General features: G+C 44.2%; 1 protein-coding gene across 3 annotated transcripts in view; it reads right to left on the reverse strand.

Moving 5' to 3' along the window:
• pcca (propionyl-CoA carboxylase subunit alpha) overlaps positions 1 to 11,049 on the reverse strand; it is a 139,935-nt gene that overhangs the window by 49,611 nt on the left and 79,275 nt on the right. For all 3 annotated transcript variants that reach the window (XM_077613364.1, XM_077613363.1, XM_077613365.1), the window contains one exon: positions 10,525 to 10,627. In XM_077613364.1, the coding sequence (XP_077469490.1) occupies positions 10,525 to 10,627 (103 nt within the window). The remainder of the gene's footprint in view (positions 1 to 10,524; positions 10,628 to 11,049) is intronic.

Genomic DNA, 11,049 nt, shown 5'->3' on the forward strand with positions numbered 1-11,049 from the left:
ATGTTTAAATAAATAACTATTTCTTTTTCTTTCGTAAAAGTTTTTTTACTTAAATTTACTGAGAAGTCCACAATTCCTAAATTTATCTGGGAACATTTCTTTGTTAACGAGATACCTGAAAATGTTTGACAAAAAGAATGAAAACAGCAATGAGCAGTCAAAAAGAAAGTAATCACGCCACAATGTATCTGAACAAAAATATGAATGAAACAGTTTTGCTTTGACTCCCAATTATAAGATAAACTCTATGATCTTGAACATTTCCACATATACAAAAACATTTCTCCCAAGTATTGTTCACAAATCTGTCTAAATCACATAGCACTTCTCTGATGAGAAGATCCATTCCACCTCACAGGTGCACCATAATCAAGATGCTGATTTGACAGCATTAATATTTAACAGGTGGACCTTCATATGTTGTCGTAATTGTCGTAAATAACACTTAGAGTCGAAAATTGCAAGTGAACCAAGTCATATTTCCTTCTGTAAAAAAGTGCAAATGATTATGCTACCAGTTTCTGAAATAGAACAAGGTTTTAGTTGTGAATGGTAAGAAAATATAAATGTATAAGACTATTGAAAATAATAAAGGATGATATAGTATAGGGATAATAAAGTAGTGTAATACAGTTACAAATTTTCACGAACAAATGTTGCATTAGACTGGCTACAATAAAAGTCCACTATGAAATAGGTAGCATTGTTATGCAAAAGAAATGAGAGGTTCTGCTTGTCCGTCTTTCCATGGGCCAGAATTGACAATTTGATCAGGTGTCGCACTGCATGTGACAAATGGTGGTCACACCAAATATAACCAATACAAAAAAAACTACTTCAATATACTACAATCAATGCTGGTGTGATGTTTAGAGAGTGGTCTAATACAAAGTATTTGTACGTAGATACAAAACATATTCAGTCAGTTAACTAAGAATTTGAACAATGTGCTATATTGCAAGTTCTCCCACTTAGCAATTAAAAGCAGGGGGTTCCGGCTTCGCCGGTCTCACCTGCTTGTTTAGAACCAAAAGACAATTGTTGCGCTAATAAAAAAATCTCTTGAAAAATGTGTGTTTAACAAATAAATGATCGAGTTTACACACTTAGAGAAGGTGAAGAAATGCAATCACTTGTCTATTAGGATCCGACAGTCCTTTCTGGCCACCACAAAAAAATTCAACTCTCTACGTTGCGCTGTTTGACAAACATAGCGAGAGAATCTTAACAGACATACACACACACATCCATAAATCACGCTTTATAAGGATTATACATGACCGTCGAGGTCGAAGCCTTGCCACCACTTTGGAATGCAGAAGATCGTGCTGCCATCTTGGTGCGCTCCAATTGTTTACGCCTTTCCCAACTCGATACAAAATGAGAACTCCTCTTTTTTGGCATAATTGGTGAAAAGTAGGCGGACCGGTGACGCGAGTGGTTAGCGCGTCGGCCTCACAGCTCTGGGGTCCTGGGTTCAACTCCAGGTCATGTACATCTGTGTGGAGTTTGCATGTTCTCCCCGGGCCAGCGTGGGTTTCCTGCGGGTACTCCGGTTTCCTCCCACATTCCAAAAAGCATGCATGGTAGGCTGATTGGACACTCTAAATTGCCCCTAGGTATGGGTGTGAGTGTGCATGGTTGTCCCTCTCCTTGTGCCCTGCGATCCGGCTGGCCACCTATTCAGGGTGTCCCCAGCCACTGGCCCGGATTCAGCTGGGATAGGCTCTCCAGCACCCCCCGCGACCCTAATAAGGATAATAGCGGTTCAGAAAATGAGATGAGATGGTGAAAAGTGACGGTGAAACCGTATGTTAAGTATGCAAAAAGGAATGTATTATTTATACAGAAGCAGAATTATGCCTTTTAGGAAAAAGTAAGGAAAACTGAGGGTCAATTTCAAAAGAAAGGCTGACGATTTTTACCTATTTAAGCAATTTTTGGTGTTATTTTTGGTAAAACATTGTAAACCAAAGAGAAAATATGACGAAAATAAAAACTCAATTGCGGTGCTATTGCGTAGTTCATGCAACTAACATCAAGCGGAAATTACTAAGAAGCACTCCAGTGTGGTTACCAGGTGCACACACACACACAAACACATCCATTCATAGATCACGCTTTATAAGAATTATAGAATAGATAAAGCGTGATTTATGGATGGGTGGATGTTTTATAACTCCCGCCACAACAGAAAAAAAAGTGTTCCAGGGAGCCCCTAGAAACTCGCTGATCGAAATTCTTCCGAAAATGATGTTTGTAAATGACATGAAAAGGCGTCATACTTTAAAACTAAATTGGGTCAGCGCAGCCAGCAGCAAGCACCGTGTCTTGCCGAGTCTTCCCGTAACGACAGGGGAAAAAGTGTTTCGGGAGCACTGAGAAACTTGCTGGCGGATATTCCTCCAAAAATGACGTGGAAAGGCGTCTGACGTTACGACCAATCAGCCACGCTGAACATTTAGGGGACATCATGTAAAAATAACAATTCATACATCAACTCCGCTTTCAGGTTTAACAAATGAAATATTGAGTTTACCCACTTAAAGAAGGTGAAGAAATTCAATCACTTGCCTATTAGGATCCGACAACCGTTTCTGGCCACCATAAAAAAAATCAACTCTCTACATTGCACGGTTTGGACAAACGTAGCGAGAGAATCTTAACATACACATACACACCCATCCATAAATCACGCTTTAAAATAATTGTTATAGATTATTTTTGCTTTTTTATGTGTTGAAGCTGTAGCTGCAGTAAATGTTTTATAGCCAGAAAATAGGTATTGAGGGTTGGATTGGTAGCACTACTGAAGGCCCAGGTGTGGAATTAGATGATGCCAAAATTGAACTTTTTGGCCATAATCACTAACCGTGTTCGGAGGAAAAATATGATAAGTACCATCTCGAGAGCACCATCTCTAATGTGAAGCCTTGGGGGTGTTTTTCTGCACATGGGACAGGATAAATGCACTGTATTAAGGAGAGGATGAGCAGGCCCGTGTATTATGAGATTTAAGATAACAACCTCCTTCCTTCAGTCAGAGCATTGAAGATGGGTCGTGGGTGGGTCTTCCAACATGACAATGGCCCGAAGCTCATAGCCAGGAAAAACAAGGAGTGGCTGCATAAGAAGCATATTGAGGTTTTGGCGTGGCCTAGCTAGTCTCCAGACCTATACCCAATAGAAAATCTTTGCAGGGAGCTCAAAATTAGTGTTTCTCAGCAACAGCCCAGAAACCTGACTGATCAGGAAAAGATCTGTGTGGAGGAGTGGGCCAAAATCCCTCATGCAGTGTGTCAAATCGTGGTGAAAAACTATGGGAAATGTTTTACCTCTGAAATTGCAAACTAAGGCGAGAGTACCAAATATTGGTTTTGTTAGGTGTTCGAATACTTAATTGCAGCTGTATTAAACAAATACATCATTTAAAAAAAATACATTATGATTTATGATTTTTTCTAATTAGATCATCTGTCTCATAATGGACATGCAACTACAATGAAAATTTCAGACCCCTTTCATGATTTCTTTTATAGACTGTGATTGTGTCTCAGAAAGCATGTACCCGGAACCTTAAGTGTTCGCCAGTTTCTCCACGTCACTGTTATGAGACACACTGGTAGATTCCCACCACATATTGTAAATTACTAAATGTTTTATTTACTAAAATGTTCTGAAACTGTTAACCGGGTAAGCGTGCAATATTTACTCAGGTTATAACACCTTTTTGCCGACAAGGATAAACAGTTTTTCTTCACCGTAGAGTTAGGGTCGAAGAAGAAGTGTTCGTGTAGTTAGACATGGCTACAGTCGGCTCACTCACTGAATTTGCCGATAGCGACGTCGACTGGATCGGATATGTCGAAAGGCTGGAGCACTTTTTCCTGGCAAATGACATAGATGACGAGGTGAAGAAGAGATCGATTCTTCTGTGTGTGGAGCAAAGACGTACAAGCTGATGCGTAATTTAGCAACACCTCGGAAGCCCGGAGATCTCAGTTTCAAAGAACTGGTAACATTGGTGCAAAATCATCACTGCCCGAAACCATCGGTGATTGTTCAACGCTTCAAATTCCACAGTTATTCACGGAAGCTGGTAGTTTCTGTGGCTGCGTTTGTAGCTGAGCTAAGGAAATTGTCCGAACATTGTGAGTTTGGGAGTGTGCTTGATGACATGCTGCGTGACAGGTTGGTCTGTGGCATAAATGACGACACCATGCAGCGCCGTTTATTAGGAGAAACGACGCTTACTTTCAGGAAGGCGCTGGATAGCGCTCAGGCTACGGAAATGGCAGCTAGCAACACAAAGGACATTCAGAAAGCTAACGGCAGTGGGCAGCTATCTGCCGTGCATCATTTGTCCAAGGAAAAGATGACACAAAAGTCAGTTGAGTGTTACCGGTGTGGGGATCACATTTTGCCAATGACTTGTTTTATTGACACTATATGCCATAACTGCAAGAAAAGAGGGCACATAGCTAAGAAGTGCAGAGGCAGGGAAAGACAAACATAAAAAGGAGTGGAAAATTAAACCCAAAGGGGACACACACCACCTGCAGTGAGGCACCTGAGGAGAAGAGTGCATATACCATGTTCAACCTCAAGGAGGCCATCTATGCAGCACTACAGGTGAATGACAAAGAGCTACAAATGGAGGTGGACACAGGAGCCTCAGCTTCAATAACAAGTCTTGCCACCTACCACGGATTGTGGCGCTCAGGACGAGCACCAGCACTCAAAGAGACAAAAATTAGACTGAGACAGTACACTGTTGAGTGCACTCCACTTCTAGGAGCTATAGAGGTAAAGGTGTCATATCAAGGTCAGGAGGCCACTGTGAGACTGCTGGTCGTGGAAGGAGAGGGACCTAGTTTGCTTGGATGTGACATCCTACACAAAATCAGCTTGAACTGAAGAGAAATCAGATATATTACTGTGATAGGAGATATAATAATAATAATAATATAATCGGACATAGGCCCTGTCGTCATTATCAACAACAACAACAAAAAGCCTACTTGTCATCACACCCAGAAACTGCGTGTGACAAAATTGGTGGTGCTTCTGCATAAGCTGTGTTTACTCGGCAAAAGACCTAAATAAGTGATAGTTACGGACTTGTAATTTGGCATTCTGCTGTTATGGATACAGGTCGCTTACCTCTCACTGTCTTTCACTTACCTTCAGTCAGCTAGTAGGAGGCAGATCACCACCCAAACATCTTTTCATATTACCGCAGAAGGGAATGTGTGTTATGTTACCGCAAATTTAGATTTTGATGGATGTGGGGAAAAAACTGTCCTTAAGCCTATTTGTCCGTGCTTTGTGGGACCTATAGCGTCTGCCAGAGGGCAGCAGCTGGAACAGATTGTGACCAGGGTGGTAAGAAACCCCTATGATGTTCCTGGTTCTGCTGAGGTAACGAGGGCTGGCAATGTCTTCCAGTGAGGGCAGAGAGCAGCCGACAATCCTCTGGGCAGTGTTAATCACTTTCTGCATGGCCTTTTTATCTGCCACCGTGCTTCCAGCGTACCACACTGTGATGCAGTACGCCAGGATGCTCTCTACCGTGGTTCTATAGAAGGTTATCAGAAGCTTGGTGCCCAAGTTGTTCTTCCTAAGTACCCTGAGGAAATGGAGTCGTTTCTGAGCCATCTTCACCACTGCCGTGATGTTTGTAGACCATGAGAGCCAACAAAGCTCGCGGAGTGCTGTTCCTGATGTTCCGGTCCTTTGCCAACATCACCGCAGACATCTTCCTTCCGCTGTATGTTTCCCTGGTGAGGCCCATTCTCGAGTATGGGATCCAAGCCGCATCACCGTACCTCGCCAGGGACATCCAGCATCTGGAGCGGGTCCAGAGGCTTGCAACGAGGATGGTCCGCGGCCTCAGCTTAATGTCCTACGAGGAAAGATGCCAGCGACTCAATCTGCCGACCCTTGAGGCTAGGCGTGTGCAAGGGGACCTGATACTGGCCTACAACATCCTCCACGGTATCTACAACATGCCCCGCGATCTCTTCTTCACGCCCGCACCTGATCGTGGTCTGAGGGGTCATCCGTGGAAGCTGTATCCTCGCAGGTTCCGGTTAAATCGGCGGAAGGCTGCTTTTTCGGTGCGCATCGCCGGTCCTTGGAACCGGCTTCCGCAGAGTGTGGTCGAGAAGCCGACGGTCGCCCAGTTCAAGAGGGCTCTGGATGACGTTTTGGCCGTGAACCAGTGACAACACCGCATTTTTGTTTACACATTTCTAGTATCTTTGTTACATGGCCCTTAGCCTTGTGCTTTTTCTTGCCAATAAATTGAATTGAATTATCCGTGACGTGGACCCCCAGGAATTTAAAGGACTGGACCCGGTCTACACATACTCCATTTATGAGGAGTGGGGCCAGATCTGTGCTGTGTTTGCGAAAGTCCAGGATTATTTCTTTAGTTTTCGTGGTGTTAAGTGTGAGATTGTTCACCGAGCACCACAAAGACAATTTGTTGACCTCATCTCTGTAGGCCGACTCATCCCCTCCTGAGATGAGTCCGACCACAGTGGTGTCGTCAGCGAATTTGATGATGGCGTTAGACTGGTGGGTGGGTGTACAGTCGTATGTGTACAAGGAGTACAGAAGAGGACTCAGTACACAGCCTTGAGGGGAGCCAGTGCTCAGTGTAATGGAGGAAGAGAGGTGGGGACCAAGTCTAACAGTCTGTGGTCGGTTGGTCAAGAAGTTCTTTATCAGCAGCAGATTGAAGAGGATAGTCCAAGGTGGGAGAGTTTGTCAGTCAGAATGTCCGGTTTTATGGTGTTAAAGGCTGAGCTATAGTCAATGAAGAGCATCCTCACGTAGTTCCCATGGTGTTCCAGGTGGCTCAGTGCTGTATGAAGAGCAATGGCAATAGCATCCTCAGTGGACCTGTTTGCTCTATAAGCAAACTGGTGAGGGTCAATTGAGGGAGGGATTGTATTCCTGATATGGCAGGCTACCAACTTTTCAAAGCACTTCATGCTCACAGGCGTGAGTGCAACAGGCCTATAATCATTCATGCTGTCAATGGTTGGCTTTTTGGGGACAGGGATAATGGTGGCAGATTTCAGACAGGATGGAATGATGGATTGTTGCAGGGAACAATTGAATTCAGCTCCTACATTCTGAAAAAGTGGCACTGACCGAGGCACTCTCCTGGCTGAGGGAAACAGCAGACTGGCAGACATCAATCATCCTCAGTGACTGCAAATCGCTGGTCCAAGCTATGGGAAACCCCCACACGCAAGACCCCGCGATTCGGAGACTTCAGGGTGACATCGCCCTTTTCCCTCCGCCTAAGCGACTACAGCTACTGTGGATCCCGGGCCACTGCAACATATGCGGTAACGACCTGGCCGATGCCCTAGCTAAACTTGGCTCGTCAGATGACCAAACCCATACCTCCCCGGACGCAGCCACAAGACGTGCCATCATCCAACGTAAAGATCGCTCCCCCCTCTTCCACCCCTGCCTTTTGCAGACCTACACTACGAAAGTCACAGAGGAAGAACTTGCCCTCTCGAAAGGAGACCGCACAGACCTGATTCGTTTCCGCAGTGGACACCACCCCCTGCTCCGCCGTTGGCTCCACTTTATGGGGAAATCCGACTCGGATCGCTGCCGCCTGTGCGACGAGGAAACAGAGTCGTCTGAACACCTATGGCTCCCCTGTCCGTCCTTAATGACCGAACGCTACCATCGCGGCCTGGGCAACTCCCTGGATGAACTAATCCGTGTTCCAGTGGCAGCTCTAGCACTGCTGAGGGTAATCCTCAGGCGCCTGAGGTGAAAAAGAAGAAGAGGACTGCAGCAGCTAGGCGTAATCGAGCCTATCAAGTTCTCTGGCTGGGAAGCCCCCATTGCTGAAAGGTGATGGTGAGGGGCGCATATGTGGTAAGAATAAGAATTTAAGAAATATGTCACAATCAACACACATAAGGGACTGTCTAAATACAACCGGCTAATTTTTTGGCGTTGCTTCCAGCCCACCTATTTTCCAGCGTAAAATGGACAATCTTCTGCAAAACATTCCACATGTAGCTGTCTACTTAGATGACATCTTGGTGACAGGCAAAAGTGAAGAGGAGCATCTGCAGAACCTCGATCAGGTGTTAAGCAGAATGGCAGAAGCTGGGCTTCGTCTGAAATGCAGCAAATCTGCTTTTCAAGCTTCAAGTGTCACCTACCTGGGCCTTCGGATTTAAGCTCAGGGCTTGTCTCCACTAGAAGAGAAAGTGACAGTGATAAAGGAAGCTCCAAAAACAAAGAATATTGCAGAGTTTAGGTCATTTTTGGGATTAGTGAACTACTATGGAAAGTTTTTGACTGATCTGTCTACTGTGCTTTTACCCCTTTATCAGTTGTTGCACAAGGAATACACATGCAATGCACATGGCAATGGAGAAAAACGCAACAGAACACATTTCAGCAGGTAAAAGAACTGTTACACTCATCACACCTGCTCGTGCATTTTGACTCATAAAGACATCATCTTATCCTGTGACGCTTCACCCTATGGCCTGGGAGCTGCCCTTTCCCACCGCAAGGAGAATGGAACAGAAAAGCCTATTGGATGTGTCATGTACTACACTTACAGCAGCTGAAAAAGGCTAGGCACAGCTCGAGAAGGGAGGGCTAGCTGTAGTTTTTGCCGAGTAAGTGTGCATTATTTACTCAGGTTATAACAATTTCTAATTGGGAGAACTTGCAATATAGCAGGGTGTTCAAATACTTATTTATCTGACAGTATAGGGCAGGGATGGAGAACCTTTTGCCGGGAGAGCCATAAACAATTCATATTTTTAAATGCAATTCCTCAAGAGCCATACCCAGAAGTATCAAAAGTAGAAAAGTAAAAATAAATGTGCATTTTTTTTGTCATTTTTTTCAATTAATGAGTAGATGCGGCACATGCAAGGTAGTCTAATCATAAGAAAAATTATGACTAAACCAGCACTAGATTTTGTGTTGGCACCATTTAATTTGAGATGGGCCAAGTCGAAGCTCCCATCGGTCAATGGAGCACATTCGAGGTAATGTCACAAACACAGATGTGCCAACACGAGGCTCAAATTGGTCAATGCAGTGTGGAGGTAGAGTCGGCGCAACTAATGTGCCGACGCGAGGCTGCCATTGGATTGGATTGGATAACTTTATTCATCCCCTATTCGGGAAATGTCATTGTGGCAGTAGCAAGAGGGTGATTAGACAGAACAACAAAGCAAAAGCACTAAGTACAAAGCAAATCAAAAACTGGAACCACACACAGGAAGTCTTCCACAAGATGGGGAACTTCTGCAGACTGTGACCGAGGTAGAGAATATGCAGAGTCACTCTTCCAAGCTTATCCGCACAGTTCCTCAGTAGTCTGGAGCTGAAGACAACAGTAGCAGAGTAGAGCCCCTCGACTCCGTTGCTGGTAAACGGCAACAGCTCTTCCATCTCATCCCATGATGGAATGGTTGGTCAGAAGCGTTGCCTCTTCTCCCGGCACTTTTGTCCAACTCCGAATCTCCGGCGGCACCGAGGTGTTGCTCCTTCTGCTGCGTATTGTAACAGCTAGTCCCGTGTGTGTGACAGCGTAGGCATGGCTGAATGGTTCCAAAAAAAGAAGTAGCAGAAAGAAGCCAGGCTAACAGAACAAAGAAAGTTGTAAAAACATTAAAGTAAAAAGTATAAAGTACAAAGTAAAGTAAAAAGGAATGTATTAAGAAATATTAAAATGTAATTTGAAAAAAAGATAGAAGGGCTGTAAAACACGAAAAACAAATAAGAGTTAACAGAGCTAAAGCCACTGGCTTTCGCGTGACGGCGCCATCTTGGAAAAAATAATAATACATTTTTAAAAAGTGTCGCGAAAACACAGATGTGCCTGCGCGACGCTCCCATTGGTCAATGTAGCGGCAGTGGAGTTAGTGTCGGTGCCAATCTTGTGGAAGACTTCCTGTGTGTGGTTCCAGTTTTTGTCCGACTTTACAACGTATTTTTGAGTCTGTATCCAATTTAGCTACCGCAACCAAGATGGCGCCGTTCAAGTGGCAGCCGGCGGCGGTAGCTCCGTCCACTCTTGCTCGTTTTGTGTTTTTGCTGCTTTTCTGTCTTAATGATTTGATTTGGTGATTCTTAATGATCCCAATTACTTTGTACTTTGTGCTTTTGCTTTGTTGTTCTGCCTAATCACCCTCTGCTACTGTCACAATGAAATTTCCCGAATACGGGATGAATAAAGTTATCCAATCCAATCCGATCCAATTTGATGTGCTAATGCAAGGCTCCCATTGATCGATATAGCGGACTTTGAGGTAGTGTCACGAACACAGCAATGGGCCAATGCGAGGCTCTTGTTGGTGTGTTCAGGACTCAGCTCTCTCGCCAGCGGGTTACACATTTTAGCGTACAGGTTTGCGGAGAGCCATGAGGACCCAATATAAATGCCTGGCTCACAAGCCACAGGTTCCCGACCCCTGTTATAGTGCCTCAAACTTTTATGTAGATTTACCACACCTGAATTTCTATGTGCCTCGGGTTATTTATGTACTTCTCAATAAGAAGTCTGTCATCTCCAAAGCTCGATGCTGCTTCCTGTGACGAGAACCGAAAGCCTTCCCTATAATATGAAACAAATAAACATTCACAAACTTATGTCATAATATTAGTCCGATTGTAATGCTGTAAAACTGTGCTTAAACATCCTTTATTGCAACCAATCAGCACTCAGGAATCTCCCTTTTGTTCGTAATTTAAACAATACATGCTCGTCACAATTCACTTTAGTCAGAACAAATTGTCAACAAAATATAAATTGTTTTTTTTATTTTTCTTTCAGTGTGTTTGGGTGGTCCTTTGCTTAATCTCTCCACTTTTCTACTCCATGTAGTTGGCTAAAATTCACATTCTGGGCCTCCCTCCTTTATTTCTTTCCATGTATTCAGATATACAGGGGGAGTGGGAGGGGGGGGTAGAGGGAGAGAGGGAGAGAGAAGAGAGAGAGAGAGAGAGAGAGAGAGAGAAGAAGTTGCACTGGTTGTC

The sequence above is a fragment of the Stigmatopora argus genome, chromosome 11 (assembly GCF_051989625.1).
Source record: "Stigmatopora argus isolate UIUO_Sarg chromosome 11, RoL_Sarg_1.0, whole genome shotgun sequence".
Classification (NCBI taxonomy): domain Eukaryota; kingdom Metazoa; phylum Chordata; class Actinopteri; order Syngnathiformes; family Syngnathidae; genus Stigmatopora; species Stigmatopora argus.